The sequence below is a fragment of the Conger conger genome, chromosome 2 (genome assembly GCF_963514075.1).
Source record: "Conger conger chromosome 2, fConCon1.1, whole genome shotgun sequence".
NCBI lineage: Eukaryota > Metazoa > Chordata > Actinopteri > Anguilliformes > Congridae > Conger > Conger conger.
The window spans coordinates 51,298,623-51,323,706 of record NC_083761.1 but is presented as its reverse complement, the minus strand read 5'-3'; the positions used below and the strand labels follow the sequence as shown (position 1 = coordinate 51,323,706).

Below are 25,084 nucleotides of genomic sequence, written 5' to 3'. Positions count from 1 at the left end.
GTGTGTAAGTGAAGGATATCAGAATGAAATTGAAATATACACTCAGTGAGCACTTTATTAGGTATTTATTAGACTTATTTTTCTACTTATTGGTCTTCTGCTGCTGCAGCCTATCCACTTAGAGGCTTGACGTGTTGTCTGTTCAGCGATGCTCTTCTGCATACTGCTGTTGTAATGTGTGGTTATTTGCATTAGTGTCACCTTCCTGTCAGCTTTGACCAGTCTGGCCATTCTCTGACTTTGCATTGTTTTTCGCACCATTCTCTACAAACTCTTGAGACTGTCTGCGTTAAAATCCCGGAAGATCAGTAGTTTCTGAGATAGCCAAACCACCCTGCCTGGCACCAACAATCATTCCACAGTCAAAGTCACTTAGATTTCTCACTTAGATTTCTTCAGCTGAACCTCTTGACCACATTTTCATGCTTTTATGCATTTCATTCCTGCCACAAGATTAGCTGAGTAAATATTTGGATTAAAAAGCTGATGTCCATACCTATAAAGTGGTCACTGAGTGTATTTGGGCCCTTATAATGTATTTTGTAAATGTGGACCTAAACTAAGAATTAAACGGCATGTGTGTCTGATATTGCGCCTGTGTCTGTGCATTGTGCATGTCTGTATTTGGTATGAGTCTGTGCGTGTCCATTCCTCTCTTTGTGGCTTCCTTGAGCTGGCTCCTCATCCTGGCACACCGTTAGAAGTTATGCACGCTATGTGGCTAGTCAGTTGTAATGGGGGTAATTATAGATTGGGCACTGTTCATCTTTCTTCCTGCCCTCTTCGTTAACCTCCCAAGTCCACTTTTGTGCTCCGATGTGCAGGCAGTGTGAGTAGTGTTGATCCTATTAATGTGATATCCTGTTTGTCCAAATTCTCTCCCCCTCTCCCTCTCAGCTTTGGTCACAGTGTATTAATTGTTCCCACTCTTGTTTTTCACAGAAGCAAAAAAAACTGGAAAATGTTTCATTCCCACGCTTTGTCTTTCCTTAGTAATCCCCCCCTCTCCCTGCCACACGCAAACACACAAGAGCATTCACACATGCCCTGTTTCACTTTACTCTTTCCCTACTACTGTACGAAATGAATTGATCTCCAAATCCAATTGTACGAATTGGGAAAAGGTAAAAGTTTTCGTACACCACCAACATAACTCACAAGCGTGATAGTGATGGAGATAATAATGGTATAGTCACACTGAAGAGCTATTCAAAATTCATTTGAATTTGTTAATACAGAAGATATGTGGAAAGATGGACAACACAGTCCGAAGGGGCATAGCATAGAGCTAGGCCTTTAAAAGGGGGTTAATATAGGTGGTATCAAATGTCAGGGAGAGAGAGAGAGAGGACAGCTGTTTTCAAATGCCCAAGTCACACAATCCCACACTCAGCGAAAGAGTGAAAGAGAGAGAGCAAAGGGGAAGGAAGGAGAGAATACAGAGGGCTTACTGTGAGAGGAAAGAAAGAGAGACTGACGCTCAATAGACAGTGTAGGTAGGCAGAGAAGGACTGCAGATAAACACAGAATACATAGAGAGGAGATAGGGCACGAAAAGGAAGGCATCTCTGAAGCAAAGAAAGTTGCGCTTTGTGGAAGTTAAGCGGGTGGATGGCGGTATTGATGGACAGAGCAACCAACAGTAGGATGCAGTGATGTCTGGGATGGAGGAAGAGAACGAAGCGGCGAAGGAGTGGAAAAGCTTGGTCAGGTACTTGAATATAGCATCTTTACACTTAGAAGGCATCTGTAACTCTGTTGTATGTAATGCTAAAAAAATCACTGATTATAAGAGATAGCACTCCTTTTATAATATTTCTGTCATAATTGGGTTTTTTTCTTGTATATTTAAAAATACATAATTATGATTAAGTGGGTTCAATGAGCATTCAAGAGCGCCAGTCTTGGGCACACTTTAAGCGCTGCATTTTTGTAAATACAACTAAAGAGCTTACAAATGGTGATATGAAAATGCGCTTGCTAAAGGCAAGTAACGACAACAGTTTGTTTCTAACAGTTCTTGCAGAGAATTGTGAATTTATGCTATACTGATACTGTCACTCAGTCCTCAGGTCTTAAATATTTGTTTTAAAAAAATTACCATGGTCAAAGATTAGTTCTTCATATAAATGTATTTGTTTCTCGCTTTTTGGTACTGTCATGCTCTAGTGTCTGTGCTGCAATGGTCCTGTATTCAATGGGACTGACTCCAATTCAGTTGGTTTCCATTACTGGCACTGGACAGACTATTCAGTGCAATATAGAGCCCTCTTTACAGTGCAAGCAGACTGAGGTCATGACCTCTGAGAGGCCTAGGCACTTTAACTACCAGGCATGACATATGTTGACGTATGTAGTGATCTTCTTGGATTCATTGATATCAGCTGTCTGTACATTGTTGTGCGATACTGTCTGTGCTCAAGGATATACTGTAGTCTTAATACATCCCAGTGCTGGGTTCCCATGATGCAGTCCAGCCCACAAGCCTCACAATGCTGTGTCTGTTTGCTGGACAAACCAGCATCTTTAGCTGCTCTTGCTCTTTAGAATTTTGCATTTCTGATCTGTGACCTCTGACCTCAGTACCAGTGAGGCAGATTTTCAGAATATTTTGGCAGTTCAGCTCCCCCTGCCACCCACATAACCTGACCCTTCAATCCCTACTCCCAGTCTTGTCAATTCCTTATTGTTCACTCTCTTTCTCTTTCACACTGGGTTTATTGTCTGAAGAGTGTTTACACACTACAGTGTATAGAGTTCTCCTCTCACTCCTAACACAATGGCAGTGGAAGAGGTTGTATTTAACCTGGGTATTATTTTTTATTTTTCTATTTATATACTGATTCCGTAAATTCACTGGGATCCTTTCCATCTGTACATTTCTCATTCCCTCCATCTCTTCCCCCTGTATTGTTTTTCCACATCCCCTTATAGTAAACCTGAGCCCGCTAAAACCAAAATCTCTCTCTCTCTCTCTCTCTCTCTCTCTCTCTCTCTCTCTCTCTCTCTCTCTCTCTCTCTCTCTCTCTCTCTCTCTCTCTCTCTCTCTCTCTCTCTCTCTCTCTCTCTCTCTCTCTCTCTCTCTCTCTCTCTCTCTCTCTCTCTGTCTCTCATGCTTATAGTTTATATGGAATCTTTTTTTATGCTGCGCATATTCCATGACTATTATGTGTAATATGTATGCAGTTTACACCCGGTCCCTGCCATATGCAACATTCCAGTTCTGCATTCCAACAGATTAATTTTCACACACTCCCTGACCCTCCCTGCCCCATGGCAATGCAGCTGTCACCTGTCAGTTACCATCTGGAATAACAGAGATGGCATGGCTCCGGATAGAACTCAGTGAGTGTAGAGCAGAGAGCCTGTAAGTAAATTAGGTATGAAGTTTGACTTGATTTTCTGTTTTTGTTCCCTTTTAAGTTTAATTGCTCAATTTTCATAATGTCAACGTACAACAACAGTCTCTAACCAGGAATTTGGTTGCTAACTTCCCATCAGGCCGGTTCAGATTGAGTGGAATATACAGTATATTTTACACACTGTACTACACACTGGTCCTACAAACAGATTTTGCTGTAGGTATGACATCGTTTTCAACATGAAAATCCTTTAGTTGCCTTTTGTTTTTAGAAATTTAGTTCATCTGACCAGATGTAGTACCTACTTACAATCAATGGTACCATTGAACTTAATGGTACAATAGGTAAAATTTTTGTGTTAAAACATTGTTAAAAGACCATTGTAAATCTCTTCCTATCACTGACATGTTGACTCATCCGGTTTTTATAGTCCTTAAATTCGCATTTCAAAATATGCAGTTGACGGGCCGGCACGCTGTACCAAAACATTGTATAGCTGTACAATAATTCAAGCTCATTGGTTGAAAATTGGTTGTAATTGCCACAGCAATTGGCATTTCAAAGCAACTTGCAGTTGATTAGGCTAAGCGGGGGTCTATCCATCTGGAGCAATGTGCAGTCAAGGGCCTAACAACTTCACTGATCTTATTGTGGCTGCACTGAGGCTTCAACCACCAACCTTCCAGGGCCCAGTTAAGCAGTGTGTGTCCCCAAGAGTTTTTTGACCGCGCACACCAGGAGGGTTTTGTTGTAGGTATGGCAGTATTCTCAACAAGACAATCCTTCTTCTGATGTCAAACCCACATGGTGGGCATGGTCCACTTGGGCCTTCACTTGAAATCAAGCGATTCCATTGAACTTAACAAGGCCCATAACTGCAATCGCTGGGCCTTCACTTGAAATCAGGTGTTATACATTTTCACTATGAACGCCAGTGGTGGGTAATGATCCCAAGCATACCTTACTGTAGTACTCACAGGAAGAAAGGTGAAGGTTTTAGAATGGAATTCAGAGCCCCAAAACTAAGAATAGTATAATGAAAATCTGTGCTGAGATCTCAAACATGAAGAGCATGCAAGGACACCATTGAATTTATGAACTAGATAAGTTCTCTAAGGACTTTTAAGTGGGGGAAAATTCCAATAGAAATTGGGATATTACTTACTGACAGGGTGCCCAAACGTTTGCACATGCCATGTTCACTTGATTACTTTGAATCTGTAATAAATGCAAATAAATAGTAGTCCTGCATTAAAAGATGTCATGATTGACGCTGAACCATTTTAGTACCACAGGGGGTCAAGTCAGCATCTGTTCACTTGAGATCCATTGTAATGTACACGTTGATGAAGGGCACTCAAACTTTTATATGCAACAAAATAATATTTCAGATGTCAAGAAGTTTTTAACCACTTAAAGCAAGTCATGGACAAATCTTTTACATTCAACATTCTTTTTGTAGTCCATGGTGAGCACAGTCAGACATCTCCAGGTTGATAGATCATCCTGTTGTTGTTCTGCATAGCCAGGCCTCACTCAATCCACTCTTCTTTTTTAGCATTCATTTTCATCATAGACATGCCTACCATATTGTAGTCTATTAAAAGATATATTCTTTGTTTGAGATGTTATTTAGCATGTGATTGTGATGTATTTCTGGCCCTCTCAGACTGAGTGCAATTTAGTTGGCTACAGTATTATTTGCATGACAAGTATACATTTATTTTGCTAGGATATACTGTATAGTCATGTATACATACATGAAAATAACTCTGCTTCTATGAACATAGCTTCTATGAACCTCCACACAAATGTTTGATCTTTGCTTTGTATTTGAGGATGACTTCCTCACCCCCCCCCCCCTTTCTCTCCTTCTCTCTGACTCTCTCGCTTTTGCTTTCTCTCAGAATGAATGAGCAGGATAGAGTAAGCCAAGCCTCTAGTCTGGCCACAATCTCTGCTTTTCCTGTCCATGGCAAGGTTTGTTTCAGTGTCAGTGATGCGTTGAATGTTAAATGTATTGTGTCCTTCATGGGTTACATTTCTCCATGTGTCTCAAAGTGTCTGTGTTACTGAATCATTGCGTCTTTCTCAGTTACATTTCTCCATGCCTTTCTTCATGTCACAATTTCATTTCTCCATGTCTCTCACATTCCCAGCATTACAATATACATTATACATGTCTTTCTTGGTTTTTGTGTTAGAGTTCTCTGTGTTCCCTGCAGGGCGGTGATGGTAAATTGCAGACTTTTGGGAAGAGAGGTAGAGCTGTGAAGAGAGACCCTAACTGTCCAGTGGTGATCAGGGGCTGGCTCTGCAAGCAGGTACCTCCAGCTAGTCATCTAAAATATAGGCCAATGCTACACTGCCTTGAGGTTTAATGCTATACCACTACCAATGTGCAGTAATATAAAAGAGTACACTCAATTGCATTTATCACTCCTCTGCATTAATGGTCTGAATGTAATGGTCATATAGTGCCCTCCATAACGTTTGGGACAAAGACCCATCATGTATTAATTTGCCTCTGTAAAGCACTGAATTTGAGATTTGTAATGAATGAAATGTGGGGAATTACTCCATATCCATCAGCAGCATGGTGGTTTGAGGCTCATGTGATATGCAATAGATAGAAACAAATTATTTCTCTTGACAAATTTTCCTGTTGTACCAAGTGGAAAAAATATTAAACTATTATCTACTGCATATCTGGCAGCAGCATGGTGGATTGAGGCTCATTTGATACCTTGGACCCTTGATGACTCAGACAAGACATTTAGCCAATAGAAGTGTTCCATACTGTATCAGCATAATGTACAGCTGAATCTAGTCCCAGCCCCCAATTCTCATAGAAATCCACAGAGTTTTAGTATCGTAGGACAACCTGAAAATAAGATATCCAGACATCAGGAAGTCATGGCAAGCAAAGGATATGCAACCAACTACTAAACATGACTTCTTTAATTTAGATAACATTGCCAAAACTCCCAAAACATTATGGTGCCCTGAAATGGGGGGACTACAGGGGGGAGTGCTGTAATTTCTACATGGTGATACCAAAATGTATAGAAATGCCCTTTATTAAAATCTGACAATGTGCACTTTAACCACATGTGATTTTTTTAATTACAAATCTTGAATTGTGGAGTGCAGAGACAAATAAATAAATAAATGATGGGTCTTTGTCCCAAACATTATGGAGGGCATTGTAAATGCATTTTTTTTTTCAGGACAGCTCAGGATTAAAGTTGTGGAAAAGAAGATGGTTTGTCTTGTCTGACTTTTGTCTCTTTTATTACAAAGGTAAGTATGCATGTCTGTTTATACCCAAGAATAGCTAGATAAAATAAGATATGAAAGCTATTTTGTCATGCTTTATAAACACATTAAATGTATTCAATGACTCGTAGTTAACAAGAAAAGGACTTAGTATTTCTTTTTATATTTCTTACTGTTTCTTTCTTTTCTTGTCATCTTTGTTACAGATAGTAGGGAGGAGTCCGTTTTGGGTAGTATTCCTCTCCCCAGCTACAATATTCTCTTCTGTACTCCTCGTGAATGCAAAAACAGAAAATATGCCTTTAAAGTAAGTAGAAGTCCTCATCAGCATGGAAAATACCTCATTCTACTTTGCATTGATATCACTGTCTTCACCACTGACCACATCCAATCATTATGACAGGCACCTTTTTCAGACTTGGTGCTAATGCTCTTTACCATGCAAGCCATCTAAGGGGAAACTGTACAAAGACATTATTTTAGTCCCAGTGTCTCTCCATCTCCATTTGGGGCAGCCCATAGCATAGTGGCTAAGGTACATGACTGGGACCTGGAAAGTTGGTGCCCCAGTGTAGCTGCAATCTGCACAGCTGTTGGGCCCTAGGGCAAGGCCCTTAACCCCACATTGCTCCCCAGGCACTGCAACACTGCGGCTGCCCACTGCTCCTAAGCAAATAGGATGGGTGAAATGCAGAGGACAAAATAACCTCACAGGGTTCAATGCAGTACATCTTCTTATTCTAATCATGAAATCCTCTTAGTCTTTCTCAGCTTCAAAGCCAATGTACTGTAATGCTGTCAGTCAGTGTGTACATACAGAATCATGTGCACTGTGTCCCAGGCAGTGCACCAGGGAATGCGTTCCTACATCTTCAGTGCTGACACGCAGGAGGACATGCTGGGCTGGGTCAGAGCTCTCAGCCAGTCAGCCTGCATGGAAATGGAGAGCTCCCTCAACAGGTACCTCAAAACTCACTTTGCCATCTTAAATAGGCCATTGTTTGTTGAAAACATTTAAACTGACCCTGTACTAACTTTCTTGTTGCCAGGCGTTGTTCGAGTTATCAGGATTTCACAAGAATCAGGAGCAGCAGCGAGTCACTGGACCTTCCTGAAACACCTGCTGTCAGAAATGGCCCAACACAGTTGAGAGTGCACAGCAACGGATCCCAGAATGAAGCGAGCCCACTGGTGGGAGGAAGAATGGGAACGCCACAACTGGAACAGAGGGGGAAGCAAAGGAGCATGAGACAGAGGTAGGGCATTACACACAATTCTGTTTATAGCTAATAATAGTGCAAATAAAGTGCCATTTTCCTACTGGGCAGAAGGCACAACATGAAGCTCATTCACTCAGTCAGGGATGTTATTTCCTAGGTTCTTTTCACCCATGTGTCAGGGACGCTGTTTCATCACTTTTCTTGGTTTGGCTCTGCATTCCACGATTTTTCCCATGTGGTTAAAGTGTTTATTAAAGGGTATTTTTTATACATTTTGGTTTCACACATTACAGCACTTTTTATATACTATAAGTTTAGGGCACCATAATGTTGTGTCTTCTTACTTAAACTGAATACATTTTATTGCATAATTAGAACCAGCCTTAGTGAACTGGTTGTTAATGCAAAATGGTGAAAGTTTTTACTCTGCGGCTGTTTATTTGTTCCTCTGGTACTAAGTGTCCTAGCTTCTTAGTTGCAGCCATGAAATACTACAGTCTTAGCATAAAAAAGTTTTAGAGGTAGTTGTCAGGATAAATACCTTTATTGGCTGTATAATGGCCATTTATGTATTTATTCATATATAAATAAATACATAAAAAATGTCTAAAAAAATATTATCACTGGGCCGACAGTAATTAGCACAAAATTATGGTATGTCAATTGTAATACTAAGCATTATGACGCTAGTGACATGATGTCACATATCCTAGGAAAACTAATTATTATAAGCTGGGTATAATACTTATGTATAACAATGGTTATAATGCATTGTGTCAGACTTCAGGCATTACTATGACTACTATTTCAAGTATATGTGCTAATAGAATATTCAATACTCATCTAATGTTGGTTTCTGGTTCAGCTCTGTGACACCACCATCAGCTGAAGACCAGAAGCACACCTCTCCTGATGTGTGTAGAATCTTTCATAGGACTGTAGAGTGAACTGGCCATATATCAACACGGATTATGTATTTTTGCGTGGCTGAAAAACCTCACTGCATGATTCAGGGGTATGCTGTGGCTACTGGCAGGTCCTCTTTGTAGTGCTTTTATGGAATCTAATGGTGAAACAATTAGATTCTAGGAGATTTTCAGTCAATCAGAGAGTGATCAGCCTGTAGCCTAGTGGCTAAGGTACATTCCTAGGACCTGGAAGATTGGTGGTTCAAGCCCTGTTGTAGCCACAATGCACAGCTGTTGGGTTCTTGAGAAAGGCCCTTAACCCCACATTGCTCCAGGGGGGATTGACCCCTGCTTAGTCGAATCAACTGTTAGCCGTTTCGGATAAAAATGTCAGCTGAAATAACAATAAATTAATGTAACTGTAACAAATTATGTTCCTTCTCCTCCCTCCCTCTCAGTCCATCACCAAGAACTTCGACTCCGACAAACTCCGCTGGGCAGTCGAGGCGTCGCCAGTCCCATGCCCAGGAGGCTGCTGAGCAAGACAGCCTCCCCCTGAACTACCCTCATCAAACACCACCCCAAACCATGAAATCCACGGGATCCGCACCACTGACCCCAAAAGGTCAACTCGGGTCACGACCCCATACTCCTGTGGGCAGGGTTGACATTCGACCGCAGGATGACCTGCTTTTAACACCGCAGTCTATAGGCTCTGCCCCACCATCCCCCAGGCTGGATTTCAGCCCCTGTTCCCTCACTCCTACCCCAGAGAAAAGGCACACTCTTAACAGGGTAAGCGTGATTGTTAGCACAGGTGGGTGGTTGGCAGGTGGGAATGAAAAAAGCAAGGATTTGTCTGTGTAAACACAGGTGCTGTGTAAACACAGGGGGTGGATTCAATTAGGAGGGTAAGTGGTGTGATTAGGAAGACAAAGGAAGGAAGGAGGCAGTGGGTAGAGAGCTATTCTTTAACAACATCCACATAAGATACTGTGTCTAATACATTATTCTTCATGTACATTTCGCCTTCAGCCTACTCCTGGGTATTCCTCCCCACACCCCATCAGCACAGCGAGGAGAGCTGCAGGAAAGGTATGGATGGAGACAGGCAGAGACATGTCACTATACTGTAATCACAGAGCTGGTCAATTTAGATGTACTTCACAAAAGACTTTGTGAGGGGAGGAGATTTGGACAGAAGTTGAAGGGGGATGGGGACAATTTGATGGGGGTATTGTGTAATTATGTTGATTGATATGTTGATTCTTTTCGGTGACACAAATGTTTGCTGCATCAAAATTGTTCATGCGCAATTATAAATATATATACAGTGGGCTCTAGAATTATTGGTAAATATTATGTGATAAATATGCACAAAAGATACTGTAAACTAAAAAATAATACAGTTATTGACATGAGCCTTTTTTCCAACACATGTAAAGTAGTGTTCTTCATTGATGATTCAGAGGAATCAACTGAATTTCTCAAATAAAACATATATTTCCCCAAAAAATTAATCTTTTGCTACCAAACAGGTTGATGTTGTGCATGGCCAAAACATTCAATTCTGACCATATCACTCTTTTCCAGTCACAATTCCAACTCCAGATGCTTGGTTTTGTTTATTGTGCTCAGTAAGGGGTGTCTTCACATTGAAACATGAGAATGAATGTATTGAAATCAAAGTATATAGTTTTACTATATGTTTGAACATAGCATATAAATTATTTATAATATGAATGTGGAGATTTCAGTCAGTTCCAGTAGCATGACAGTATGAATACACCATGTTTTGTATAAATTGTAAAAACAAAAACAAATATGTGTCATATATTACACTGTACACTCTATTCCCTTATTTAGTTAGTTCTTTATGGCCAGCTATTATACATGTTTTTTTTACTTCAGAACATTTATGCCCTTTCTGTCTCCATAGGCCTGCTCTCCGGGGGGGCAGGCTGGCTTATTGCCTCCATTGCCCCCTCCAAGAATTGCCCCTGTCCCTCCCCCACCTCAATACCACCATCATCATCGCAGCCATATGTCTGTTTGTCCGCTACAGCCAGCTATGGTACCAGCTGTTAGTCTTCACGTCTGTCTGAATTCTTGTATGTCGCTCTGAATGAACGGGTTATGGTGATTCTTTGGGCCAGATTTACGCACAGCGCAAAAGGCGACCAGACGAGGGTATACTAGCGCGGGCGCAGTCTGCCTGAAAATAACGGTTTATTTAATTTCAGCCTACAGCTCATTACTAATGGGACAGCCTACTAATCACATTTTGCGATTGAGGCAGATCTTAAACAGTGCAGTTAGAACACCTATTAAGTGCATTGAATATCTTCACTGCATGCGGCGATATCCATGTATCTGGTGCCATGTAAAAGTTTATCCAGCTATCGAGCGCAGCATAAAATGTGTAGATAATCCATCTGTGGCGGCAGTTGTCTTTTGAATTAATCCAAATGCGAAATGTAATGTTGCAATGAGCTTGACTATTGCCGGGATAGTATGAGAACACTGTGTGTGAGGTTCCAGGACATCTTTTTATTTCTCCCAGAAGCGTAATTATTTGTATGGCTGGGCGCTTTTCTTTTTTTCGGCAGTCCCTTTAACTCCCCATTTCTTTTCCGCGATCGTTTTGGAAGATAACTAATCAAAATAAGCACACACTCTTTCCACGATGGTCAAAGGTAATTAAAACAACATTTCAATGAATTTAGGCTACTCATATGTTTTACTAGCGGCCTTGTTACTTCAGACTCTTGTTACTGTAACTACGGTTGAGCACGTTATTTCAGTGACTTCCCACTGCTTCACATGAGACATGGTTAATTTAATAAATGAGTTTGTAAATATTTTCAGTGACAAAAATCAGTCTTAATTATTACCTGGCTGCAATCATTCATTAATATTTACTATTAATAATCTGTTTTACGATATTTTATGATATTTTGCTCTGGGAGTTGAAATATTTAGATTCTTGTTTCAAAGATTATTTCAGTGTATCTTCGGAGCCTACACCTCTGTCTCTGTCTCGTTGAGCCTCTGTTTACGCATGCTCTTTAGAGGCGGATACTTTTCATGTAAAATTTGACCCTCGTTAATTGCGTAAACTTTAGTATATTCAACGAAATACATAATCATCCACCCTTATAATATCTCCGCCCTTTATTTGCGCGATCCATCCTTAAATCCATATGTAATAAGGAGAGAAGCGCATTTGCGATGACTCACCTAGATGGCACCATTCTGCGGTTCCAGCTTCGTGCGCCAGTTTGTTACATACGACGTATGTTTCTCGGGCCGAATGCGTCATATGTGCGCCTGAAAATCGTCGCAAAAGGCTTAGTATATCTGGCCCTTTGTTTCTTGTTGTCTATATATTGTACGTCTGTACATATGTTAGTGTTTGCACGCGTGTTTGTGTGTACTGCTTGTGTATTATTTCTGTATGTATGCAGTATTTACATTTTAGAGATGCTGCTATTGTGTGAAAAGTTTCACATGCCTGTATATAATGGGTAGGCTTATTCTATTCCACTGTGGCCTGGTTGACTCTGTGGAAGCTATGTAATGTAGGCAATTGATAATTTGCTTAAATTATTCAAAGGTACCTATGGTTTCATGTGTAAGAATGGGCCAAACCATTATATGAGCAAACAAAGGCATATATTTTATAAAGATTAAAATATATGAACTTGCCATTCAAGAATCGTTTTTGCGCTTTGTTTAGCTTTGTAAATCAAGCAATGTGATTGCTTTCCCACTAATGCCTCCTTTTTTAAAATCCCATTATTTGATCCCCATACAATTTGTTGACCTGCATTGCGGGTACAAGGCTGATTGATGTGGAGTCATGACACAACCACTTTTCTACATATAATAGATCAGTGTTTTGTACTCATTGACTTACCGACCTCAAGAAACTTTCATTTTTGCCCCACTACTCAGTGCCATATCAACCTCGATGTTAGACATCTAACTTGACTCGATGACGACTTGAAATGATTGGTGGGGAGTATCTCCTGCTTTAGCTTCTAAAACCCCTGACATACAGACATGTCAACATAGATACAGATACACAACTCTTTAAAGAAAAAACATTAGGTTGCAGATGGTATGCATATCTGGAAAGTTCAAGGCTGAAGATTTTCAATGGATTGAATGTCATCTCAATTCTATGTTATATACAATGCCATCAAATCCTTGTCTGTTTTGACCAATGCGCTTTTTCTGTTGCAGCCTGCGACCTCTGACCTCTTCCAGGAGAGAGATCAACAGCAGTTGAGGACCCCAGAGAGTGAAGTTGATGTAAGTAACTTCAAACTGACATTAATTTGAATATGAATTACAGTTATGATTATTGTCTTTAGTGGAGTGATCTTTTCTATTGTGTTCTTTCATTGGGACGGTAGGAATGGTTGTCTTCTCCTTGTTATCCTTTTTCCTAGGCTGTGCTGACTAGGCTGTGTGGCTGTGACAAGCTGCTTCAGTCTCTCTCATTAGAAATTGCCCAGCTTCAAGCAGACAAGGTCAGTCCTAGCAGTCATAGCAGCTTGTGAACATTATGAGTGTGGGTGAGTGGGCTAGTCAGTGACTCAGCGACTCAGTCTGCCTGTTGATTATTCAATATATCAATTTTGGCTGAATGCATTTATCTTCTCCACCTACTTACCTCCATCTCTTTCTCTGTCCCAGGACAATGTGCAGTGTGCTCTGGAAATGGCGAGGCTGCAATTGGAGGAATGGAAGGGTCAAGGGTTCAAAGGTCAATGTATCAGAGGGAAAGAGGGGTTATTATCCCAGAAAGCTTTCCTCCAGGATGACCTGGTCACTATCAGGGCCAGAATGTGTGATGTATCAATGGTAGGATATTTTTTATCTAATGTTTTTATTTTGTCTCCAATTGTAATCTCCATATATACTTAGTTATTTCACATCACTGCAATGTTTCACTCTGTGGTTTACCAGTTGAGCTGCAGTTATCGGCTTAAGAACATATAGTAGTAATGTCAGAAGGCACAACATCAATAATCAGCCCTTCTAGGTCCAACATTTGCCTACAGACTATAGAGTGTCCAGCACTGCTTCAAATCTTAAATACCCTGAGGACTTTTAGCTACAATAAATTATCTGGCAAGTGGTTTCACACATGGATATCGCTCTTTACTAAATAAATAAATACATTTAAAAGGATTTTCAAAAAGGTTTTACCTTTAACCAAATGCTGTCTATGACTCATTGTTCTACTGAAACTGAAAACTTCAGTTTTTCTTTATTTATCTATTAGAATAATTTATTAAAATCTGTCTCAAATGAAGACAATAAGCATTAGTGAAGTTCAGTGTTTCCATGTAAATACTATATTTAGACCGAAATGAGTTTTGTACATTTTGCACTTCTATGTCACTGTACATAGTACTCATACGTAAGCGATCAGGCAGTGAAACCTTTTGTCTCACAATGTGCTTAAGGGCCTCTTAATGTTTTACCGCACTTTGAGTGCATTCACTGTGATATGCCATGAATTAAATTTAAAGAACAGCTGCAGTGTCAGTCTCAAAAGTAGAAAGATAGGCACAGTGAAATTACTAGCAAGATATTTTGTGAATGTATGATACTGTACATTTTATCTTCTGTACTAATATAGTTAATTTAGTATACTTTATACACTCACTGAGCACCTACTTATTCATGCAATTATCTAATCAGCCAATCGTGTGGCAGCAGTGCAGTGCATAATCATGCAGATACGGGTCAGGAGCTTCAGTTAATGATCAATCTTCAGAATGGAGAGTCAGTCCTCCACCCTGGATCTAAGTGACTTTGACCAGGAATGATTGTTGGTTGGTTGGTTGGTTGGTTAGTTTGTTGGTGGTTTGAGTATCTCAAAAACTGCTGATCTTCTGTAATTTTCATGCGCAATAGTCTCTAGAGTTTGCAAAGAAGGGTGCAAAAAACAAAAAACACCTAGTGAGCAGCATTCAGAAACGCATAGTTAATGAGAGAGATACGAGGAGAATGGCCAGACTGGTCAAAGCTAACAGGAAGGTGACAGTAACGCAAATAACCACACTTTACAACATGGGTATGCAGAAGACACACAACACGTCAAACCTCTCAGTGGATAGGCTACAGCAGCAGAAGACTTAATAACTCTAAAATTGAAGTCTAATAAATACCCTATAAAGTGCTCACTGAGTGTATAGTGTATACTTATTACATATTCATATTCATAAATTAATTAAATAATACATATATTGAAAAGGTGCATCTGATTCCTCTTTTCTGCTCCTGTCAGGAAATGGAGAGAGTGTGGAGCCAGTATGAACGGATGGAGAGTGAGCTCTCCGTCCTCCGTTCACACCTCCAGCATATCTGTCGCTTTGGAAGGCCCCAGGTATACTTTGTTCCTTTCCTCTTCCTCTGTGCCTCTGGCCAAAACCATGTTTAATATCCCTCATTACATGTCTACCTTTATTACCACTGGGTTTTTTAACTTACACTTTAGTTTTTGTACCTACCAATTGGCTGAGCTGTCTGTATACGTGGATTATATTATATTTCCAGGAGCAGTCCCAGGCACAGAGGGAACTGTGGATGATGGAGGATATCCTCTGTGGCCTTAAGGCCAATCGCAATCTTTTCCGGAACATGCTGAGGTTGCCAAGGCAAATAGGTAACATACAATAGTGTGCTATTACATTCATTTTTAATATCCTTACAGTGTAAACTTTTAAAAAGATTCTGTTTCCTTCATCAGTGGCCTCCCCAATTCTACAAAAGTCAGTCCTCCACCCTGGAGCCCCAGGTTCACAGACAGATGGGTTGCAGAATGATGCATCCATGGTAAGGCATACTTCTTGTTTATAAACTTTTTGGGATGTAGAATTAATGTTAGTTGTTCATTTGTTCTTACTAAATACAGAACACCAAAAGTTTGCATTAAAAATAGATTATGCATGAACATTGTAAATGGTTTCATCATACCGACTAAATAAGTATCACTGATCTGTGCTTCTTCAACGATTCCAGTGCAAAAAAAAACATTATTTCTCTTCCTCTATTATAACTTTCATTTTTTGGGTGTCATCTTCAAACAAATCCTATCCTTCACCATTTCAGCTTTTAAAAATGTGCATTGCTTCATTCTCTCTCTTTTCATTCCCTTTTCTTTCCAGTCAGCCACCCACCTCTCTGTCTCCTTCTGCAGTCCCTCCATTTCCTTGCTCCCTGGCTATTTTGTCTATTGTTAATGAGAATATCTTTTGTTTGGAAATTCATGCTTTTGTTGTTGTTGTTGTAGGTGATTAATTAATGTATTGCCAATGTCAATGTCAATCCTAAACAATAATTTGCTTAAGAACATTATTATATATTAATTAAATAATTTTAGGTTGATTTTTGCACACCAGCCTCATGCAAGAAAATTTTTGTTTTCTTATCTTAAATTTCTTTTAACCAATCAGCCTTGTACCCGCAATGCAGGTCAACAAATTGTATGGGGATCAAATAATGGGATTTTAAAAAAGGAGGCATTAGTGGGAAAGCAATCACATTGCTTGATTTACAAAGCTAAACAAAGCGCAAAAACGATTCTTGAATGGCAAGTTCATATATTTTAATCTTTATAAAATATATGCCTTTGTTTGCTCATATAATGGTACTTTTCTCATATCATATAAGGCATCCTATTTGTCCTGGCATCTAAGAAAAATACTTTTACGAGATTGGAGACTGAAGTCCTGCTTTCTGAGATCCCTAAACGAAAGCCTATCATTTTTAGCAGCATCATCAGTGAAATTAAGAGACCTGCAAAAGCCAAAGAATGAGAAAAAAATATTAATGCTTGTAATACAGCCATCTGATGCTCGTGCCATCAGCAAAATTAAGAATGTTTCAATATGAAAATATTTTCAGTCCACTGAAATTATTTTACATGGCCACAATAGGTGAGAAGTCACTACCAAGAAAGTTTTTGCGATAATTTTGTGATTAGTTTAGAGAACACACGCATTCCATTTTGCCACCAAACATGTTGCTGGTGTGTATGGCCACAACGTTCAATTTGGATCTCATCTGGCCATGCACTCTCTTCCATTCATAATTCAAATGAGGTTCAGCAAACTCAAGATGCTTGGTTTTGTTTATTGTGTTCAGTAAGCTACCATTCCAAAGAGTTTTCTGGTATGGAGGTGCCATTTTATGTTTTTGGTGACCCCAACACACAACCAATCTCTGCAATTCTTAAACTGCAATCCTTGGGTTACTTATGGCCTCTCTTGCCATCTTCCTTGCTGTCCGTGGGGATAATATGCACTTTCATGATCTTCCTGGCAAGTTTGACACCATTCCATAGGTTTTATGGAACCTATGTTAAGTGGTACGTTTAACCGGTATTTTTAACTGGTGGTAAAATTTTTGTTGTACCCATTACCCGACTTGTGATGCTCAGTTGCCATCTGTCTTCTGAATTGAAAGTTCTTTGGCTTTTCCCATGCTGATGATTAACCTGTAGTGTAGTGGTTAAGGTACATGACTGGGACCCGCAAGGTCGGTGGTTCGATCCCTGGTGTAGCCACATAAGATCCGCACAGCCGTTGGGCCCTTGAGCAAGGCCCTTAACCCAGCATTGTTCCAGGAGGGGATTGTCTCCTGCTTAGTCTAATCAATTGTACGTCGTCTGCCAAATGCCATTTATATAACGTAATGTAGAACAATATCTTGGCTTTTCAAGTAATTTGCTACAAAAAAATTCTAAATAAGAGAACATTCTAAATAAGTTCTCTTAAATCACTTGTTGGAACGATTTAAGAACAAATATTTTCGTACGAAGCCCATTGTTTGTAGTACTTAGTTACAACATATCCAAACAAGTTATTTCTTCAGTTATTCAATAAAATACAGCATGCTCAAATGGAAAATGACACATTCAAAAACCAGCCTTCACAAGTGAAGGGTTTTAAGTAATCAACTGTCCATTCAGGGGGTGGAGTCAGAACCCCCACCCCGCCCCCCTTTGCCTCAGGAGCTGCAGGGGATCATTCAGGACAGAGAGGTGGAGCAAGGCTGGCTGGAAAGCGAATCAGAATTGGAGGTGAGTGTCAGGCAATTCAACAGCTGCCAACAGACCTAAACAATGATATATTTTGCAGTTCAAATAGTTTCATTATTGTTTTTCCCTGCTACCATCTCATGAAATGTAAAAAGAAGAAAAATCCTGTGCAAAAAAACCCTTAGATACTAGCATTTATTGAACTTATACACACACAACAGATTGACCTGAAGTTTGATAAATGCTTTTCATCAGTTCACACATTATTGTTTTTCCCCACTATCTCTTCAAACCAAAAATTTGCATCAATGATATTTAATATATGAAATGATATTTAAACTTGTATCACACTGCACCCTTTTCCCATCCATTCCCCTACCACCCAGTTTTTCTCCTCTCATTTCTTTGCTCTTCGTCTCACCATCTCAGGGTCTCTACGGCGGTCTGTCCCCCCATCATCGGTCAGAACAATTCGGAGACAACCCGTCTGTCCTGTCTAGAGACAGGAAGCTCTCAGATACCATGCCAGGTAACATCTCTCTTCTAGTCCCTATGTACCCAATGCAAAATGATAAATTCTAATGACCTATTTTAATATAATATATAAAACCTCAATTATTGCATTCTTGAACACATATTGTAATATGTGTACCTGAAAATTGATACAGAAATCATGTGAGGTCATCTTTCTCTCACACAGGCACTGTGCCTGGTCTTACTGCCTCCAACTGGTCGACACCAGACACTACAATCAAGGTGAGCTGCTCCGACACAGATTCAAACAGAACAAGAGCCCATTACAATGCTGTACACCAACATACAGTAAATGTTGATAACTAATAACTTTAAGTAAACAAGGACGCCCAATGTAAACATGTCGTACCCTGCTAATTTATATACTACTGTGTGTTACTTTGCCATGTCAGTGAATACAGGTAAATACTGGTCTGAAACAGGTGTTTGGTGCATCTCTCTGTGTCTGGGTCAGGTAATGATGTGTTAAGCAGGAATGCAGCGTGCTGGTCCTCTGGCAGCTGGATTGGCAGTTTTTCCCTCTTTTGAGTTAGGCGTGATTAGGTCTGACATCGGCATTGGGAGTGTGCAGTTCTGACGTGTTGTGGATGCGGCAGGGAGCACAGTGTCAATATCAAAGCAGCCTGTGGTCATAACTCCATTACCCCAATATTATTCAGATGAAATAGCCCAATGTGAAGGGGAATAGTACTAGTTGTGTGAAATGTAAATTGTCAAATTCAGTGTAATTAGGGCATGGTGTCATTCCTATGAAAAACAACAGAGGGCAGCAGATATCTGGATATCCGCTGCTACAAATGTATTAAACTCTTAGCTAGAGTCTTTATCTGTTTCAGTTGAAATGTACGCTTGTGCTCAGTGTGCGAACCCACCTTTACATCAGCTGGTTAAAAAGCCACCAGCCTGCCCACTGTATTAACCATTCTATCTCGCGCAGAGGGTGAGAATGAGCGAAGAGGAGCAGAGAGAGAGGATCAAAAGAAACCAAGAGAGGCTGGCCAATCAGAAAAAAGCACCGACATCCAGCCCCACCAATCACAGCCAGTCTCAACAGCCGTCTCCTCCCAGAGAAGAGGTAAGTATATTTGAGTGGCACCGAGAGTGAACATTAAATTGCTCAGTCCAAGGTGGACTGCCCAGCCCTCCTTCCCTGCCCGCCTGGTAATGGAGATGAGGTTCGGTTCACTCATAGGTGATGCATGTTGACCGAAGCATCAAAGGAGCGTGCTGCTATATTCTTCCAGAGCACGAGGCAGTAGGGCTACAGAACTGCAGTACAGAGAGGGGAGGAGCTACACAGGACTGCTACTCTGCTTTCTGCCAAAGCCAGGGAATGTACTGATGAGTCACTCTGGTTTCACAAAGCATGAGCCATGTAGATATTGTGTGTTTGTGTGTGTGCCTGCGTGTGTGTGTGCGCGCGCATATGTATACAGTATACTGTATGTGTATGGTTTCTGTGCACATGTGCGTATGTGTGTAGAATTTTGTTTGTGTGTTTAATTTTGCTTTTATGTCAGGAACATACATCGCTCTGACCACTCTTGCATTACCAAGACCTAGTCATCACCCTCTTCAAGAATATAAAATACATTTCTTGTGTATTTCACTGTGTGACTATTAACTATATGTGTGACTATGTTTGAATGAGCCATTTGCATTATATTAATGTAATCTTTTCTCTCATTTTCTTTATCTTTGCTTCTTTAGCCCCCCTTTCCTCTCAGAGTGACACGAGTCCTCACTGCTGTCCTGCCATCTGCTCTGGTTGCCAGGCGTGTGTCTGTCGAGGACCCTCCTCACGAGCTGGCCACTCCATTGCCTGAGCAAATATCTCCTGGGATGCATCAATTAGTTCCTGATCAGAACAAAAAGCCACACAGGAGACACAGAGAAATGTTTCTTGAGAAGCGTCACCAGAATTCTCACAGAATAGCAACAGAAGTAATGAAGGATGGACACGGCCAAAGTCTGCCCTGTGAAGAGCTGTCATCAGAAATGACTGACCACCAATCAAAGTTGTCTCATCCAGCTAGGGAATTGCCTGTTCAGAACCAGCACATGACTGCTATAGAGGATGGCTCTTCTTCATTACCTAAGTCCACTATGAGCGAGATACAAGGAGCAACTGAAAAATCTGTACTCCCAGAGGCATCCATTATAGAGCCTGAAAAATCTGTGCAACCACGCAGAAGTGACTGGTCAGTATCAGGAAATGGAAGTTTGCCCCCTAACCTTAGACCTAGAGACGAAGACGGGTGTCGTGGATTTACTGGCAATGAGAGAAGGGAAAAGGTGAGTTTTAGGCAAACAGGTTGTAGGCACAAAGGCATGAAGTGGGCCAATACTCACCACTATATAGTGGTACTTCTGATAACTGAAGTAGACGCATCAATATGCATCAATATGTAGTCAACATAAATTCAGTACATGCCTATGTACTTTCTCATGACCAAGCGTCGAATACAAGATGATAACAAGACCAAAGTGGCAAACTAAGTTACCCTGATATTAGCTTAGCTGATTGAAGACAAAAGAAAGTGATCTCCATGTCTTATGCCCAAATGTGTTCCCTCTGTAGGATCTATTCAACTGTCATTTATGGAAAACATTTTTAGCGTAATGGTTTTGTTATCTATTTAAGGTTGCATGCCAACCAAACTCACCAATGAATGCCATGAACTTGTTCATTCATGTAACTTACTTTGAAAAGCTGTCAATCTATCAAAGTTGTCAGGTAACAACCACTTGAGAACATTTCTTGTGTGAGGTGTATATATTAGAAAGCACATGCTTTTCTGCAATGTTGCTAAAGAACTAAAATAAGTGACAATCAATAAGAAAAAATTCAGCATGCACTAGTGCTTTAAGCTATTTCCCATACACAACAGTAGAACTGCACCCCCAGAGGGCACGGGAACAGAATTTTAGACAGCAAATGCAAAGGAAGGATCTCCTTTGTAGCAGCTGCACAAACCCCACCACACACACACACACACACATGCACACATACGCACCATGATTCTTGGTTGGAGGCTGGGCCCTAAACACCTGTGCAGACATGTCATCTGGCTCTAAGTATGTGCATTGACCTTTCCCCTTTACAGGTCAGAGGGCGCACCTCCTTTCTGGTTTCTGACCTTGATGTTGACCCTGACCTCTGCCTGACGCCAGAACAGAGGGATGCAAAACTAAAACGAGTGGAGAGAATCAGGGCGAGAGTAATCAGGAGGTGCGTGAATCTTTCTATGCTTCTGTCTGTCTCATGCTGGTGGACCTACAGAACCATCAGAGTATCTTGGAATACGGGGGGAAAAAATTGTTTTATTTACTTTACTCTAACCACCAAATTCCTATACTTTTTCTCATATACTCTTATTTCCTCATTACATGTATTTATCTCTCTCTCCCTCTCTATGTCTATCTCTCTCTCTCAGTGCAGTCAGAGAGAGCAATATGCAGCCCAACACTCCACAGACCGGCGACTATATCGAGAGATTGATGAAACACTCCTCCACCCTACCTAACAAAGCTTTGAAAAAGCAAATGGCAGGTACGGTCTACATTTACCATACTGTTCAGATTTTTTCCCAGGCATTTATGCATGTTAGGATATTCGGTGGCTGTCGGGGTGGGAGATTAAGGGAATTATTATTGATTTAATGTACATACAGTATATAGAGGGTTTTAATCCTATTGTCAGTTTTAACTGTGTGTAGGGTCGGTTACTACTGTGAGTAGAAAGAGTTGATATGTTTACCTCTCTCACTCCTCCCCAGCTGGATCAGGAGATTCAGAGGTATGCTGCTGTGCTGAAGGAGTGGACTGTGATCACTGTTGCCATAGTTACAGGGATCCTGACCTTAGCATTAATGTTACAACTAAACCACACCCCTCCAGAGTCCCAACTCTTAATTTTATTCAGGTAGAAAGAAACACAGATAGTGAGAATTCTGATTGTGATTCTAAGCAGGTACCCCTTAAAGGTGACTGTGGTAATACTGATATCAGTAGTTGGCACCATAAAGGCGTGACCCAGAAACACTTCATTTCAACCAATCATATCACCAAACTTACTGTGTTTCCAACCAATAGGAGCATAGAATCCACTCAGGAGGCACAAAGTTCCTGTCCATTCCATTGTGTCACAAAAAAGGTAGAGGAACTCACAGGCAATCTAAATGAAATCCCAATTTTGCCTACCAATCCGAGGGCAGAATGGTTCCTTTCCACCAATCAGATGGTAGAATGTATACCTTTCATCAATCCCAAAATAAAACCAGCCTCCAGTGAAAATGCCACATCAGAAGACCATAATGATACAACCTGTGACTTTACAATTGAGCCCACAGTTACTGATGCTTCCTCAGAGAGTCTATTGTCTGCAGCCAAACAAAGTGTGGAAAGTTTAGAGGAGGATGCATCAAGTACATTTCCAGATGCTTCTGAGCAAATCGAAGGCACAGGATTGAAGACCACAGCCATTCATCCCTCATCTCCTAAAAACCTGCCTAAATCCAATCACAGGCCTATCCTGATCAAATTAGCCAATGAAACAAAAGAATCAGATCATCCTGACTCAGACATAACAGAGGAGGTAACATTATTTGCCAGTCAGAAAAAAGTACTGGAACAAACAACCGGCAAGAATGAGGAGTCCCAGAAACTGGCCGGTGCTTTGAATAAAGAGCACAAGTCTCCAGCTAATAGCGGGTGCGATATCGCTGATATTGAGGAGCGTAACACGGCAGAATGTTTGCCAAAACATATAACTCCATATGCCACAATCAATTTTGTACCTGCTGTTGGCTCACTCTTAAGCACTGAGCCTCAAGGTCCACCGCTGGTTGATCAGAACGTATGTCCAGCTCTCTGTGTCAAAAATAATTCCCATCCCTCCTCAAAATCAACACATGAGTTACACATTTATGAGGAAATAGCCTATGGTGCCACGTTACAAGCTAATCAAATCCAAGAATGCCCAGTGGCAGTTAATAATCTCCCCACATCTAATCCCCCCTTGTCCGAACACACCAAACACCTTCCCACCGATTTGCCAGGGCATTCTGCTTCATCCAGTCAAGGTGCTAAGGCAGTAATGGAAACAGGAAATGGACTATCCATTGAGGCTGAGCTAGAGGGGACCAGTGAGAATGTAGAATTATCAGAGAGGAAGGGAAAGGATGTCCGTCTTCGAAGGGATGAAGTCAATCTGAACTCTAAGCTAAAGAATGGAAAAGACAATCGGAGCTCCCCTTTTATTCAGGCAAGAGTTACTGTGGTGAGGACCAGTTTATAAAGAAGGGAGAGGGCTGACGAGAGTAAGAGAAACAGAATAATGGAATGGATGGTGCATGTATGTCGAAGAAGAAAATGTGTAAGTGACAGAGTGAGAATGGGAGTGAGACACAGTGTGAAGAGTGGACAGTTACAATAGACTAGGAGGAGACTCAAAGCAACCTAATTGACAATGCAGTGCAAGAAAGGCATTAAGAGAGAACTGGCATGAGGTGGCAATAGGAACCTACATAGTTTCTGTCCTGAATTTTTCAGTTTCAGGAACATGTGTACAGTAAGGATGTTATGCCAACATTTATTCTACAATACTCTGAATACATTGTGGTTTATTGCAAACATTGAACCTCTACTGTATATTTGAAAACAGGTGATACCACAATGGAGAGGAAGTACAAGAAATGTCATTACCATATTTGTACAAATGAATCTGACACATCAGCGGCAGACTATAAACTTACTTAAATGATTGTTATGCTTAATTCCATTATAATTCCATTATTGTTTGCAATAGACATATATTTGCATGTTTTTTTTAGAATGAAATACTTTCACCAATAACCTAGATTTTAGTTACTGAAACATTGTGTTTCTGATGTGTTAATAAATAAACATTTTCTATTCTAGTCTGCCTTTTAGACTTACACACTGCTTTTTAGACTTGGGCTGATACTTCTGTGGTACTGTTGCTAAAGACTTGTCTATTGTTTTGTGTATTTGGTATATTTATATTTTCATTTTTATTCATTTTACATGTTCATTTGTGTGTGTTTATATAATGCCTTTCCCATCGCAATCTCTCTCTCTCCTAATTGAGAGAGTGGTTTGATGCGGTACTTCATTTCAAATAAAGCGATGTCTCTTTAAATTCTTTCCGCGTCTATGTTAATGACATCATCGTCCAAAAATACATTACATCATCTCTTTCTGGACACCACTGCCTTTAAGACAACCGCGCCTTATTCCTCAAGTGTCGGCCGATTTAAATCTGTATTGGCTTTGACCAATATAGATACATCCCCCATTCGCTTTTAACTGGAAGCGCTCATTTAACCTAAATTGTGGATTGGCTAAAGAAAATCCACCACATCAATTGGCTGTTTAACAGAATGGGATTGGTGGAACAGAGAAAGCGGGTAATCCGGTTTCTGAATTCTTTTTTTACCATCGGTGCGCTGCTAATTAAATTACTGTTCCACCTACATACGCCTACTGCTGAAATATACACATATTTGACCATATGCACAACGTACTTTGTCACTCGATGCTGCTAGACACAAACTCATATTTGTAATCTCAACTGTTTTCATATGAATTAATTTGGAGACTCGCTTGCTTGTAAGACTTCACTCGCGAGCAATTTCGCGAGATAGTGTGTCCACTGTCCAGCGGTGTGACTCTTACCCTAAATGAAACCTACGCCTA

The 25,084-nt window shown here is 40.5% G+C and overlaps 1 protein-coding gene across 4 annotated transcripts; it reads left to right on the top strand.

The window, feature by feature from the left end:
* The first annotated feature begins 1,409 nt into the window (after positions 1 to 1,409).
* On the top strand, positions 1,410 to 24,866 carry si:ch211-234p6.5 (pleckstrin homology domain-containing family A member 4). Of its 4 annotated transcripts, none has more exons than XM_061222570.1 (24): positions 1,410 to 1,711; positions 5,270 to 5,342; positions 5,588 to 5,686; positions 6,593 to 6,665; positions 6,848 to 6,948; positions 7,483 to 7,601; positions 7,691 to 7,897; positions 9,228 to 9,564; positions 9,805 to 9,864; positions 10,709 to 10,843; positions 13,018 to 13,086; positions 13,227 to 13,307; positions 13,474 to 13,641; positions 15,077 to 15,175; positions 15,346 to 15,454; positions 15,539 to 15,624; positions 17,762 to 17,872; positions 18,260 to 18,359; positions 18,531 to 18,586; positions 19,302 to 19,439; positions 20,075 to 20,659; positions 21,472 to 21,596; positions 21,802 to 21,917; positions 22,144 to 24,866. In XM_061222570.1, the coding sequence occupies exons 1-24, from the start codon at positions 1,656 to 1,658 to the stop codon at positions 23,661 to 23,663; spliced, it is 4,623 nt and encodes a 1,540-aa protein (XP_061078554.1). In that variant the 5' UTR covers positions 1,410 to 1,655; the 3' UTR covers positions 23,664 to 24,866. The 4 variants fall into 4 exon arrangements, with proteins under 4 accessions (XP_061078554.1, XP_061078578.1, XP_061078570.1 ...); XM_061222594.1 differs by having other exon boundaries at positions 21,807 to 21,917; positions 22,144 to 22,281; XM_061222586.1 differs by lacking the exon at positions 10,709 to 10,843.
* Positions 24,867 to 25,084: the final 218 nt, after the last annotated feature.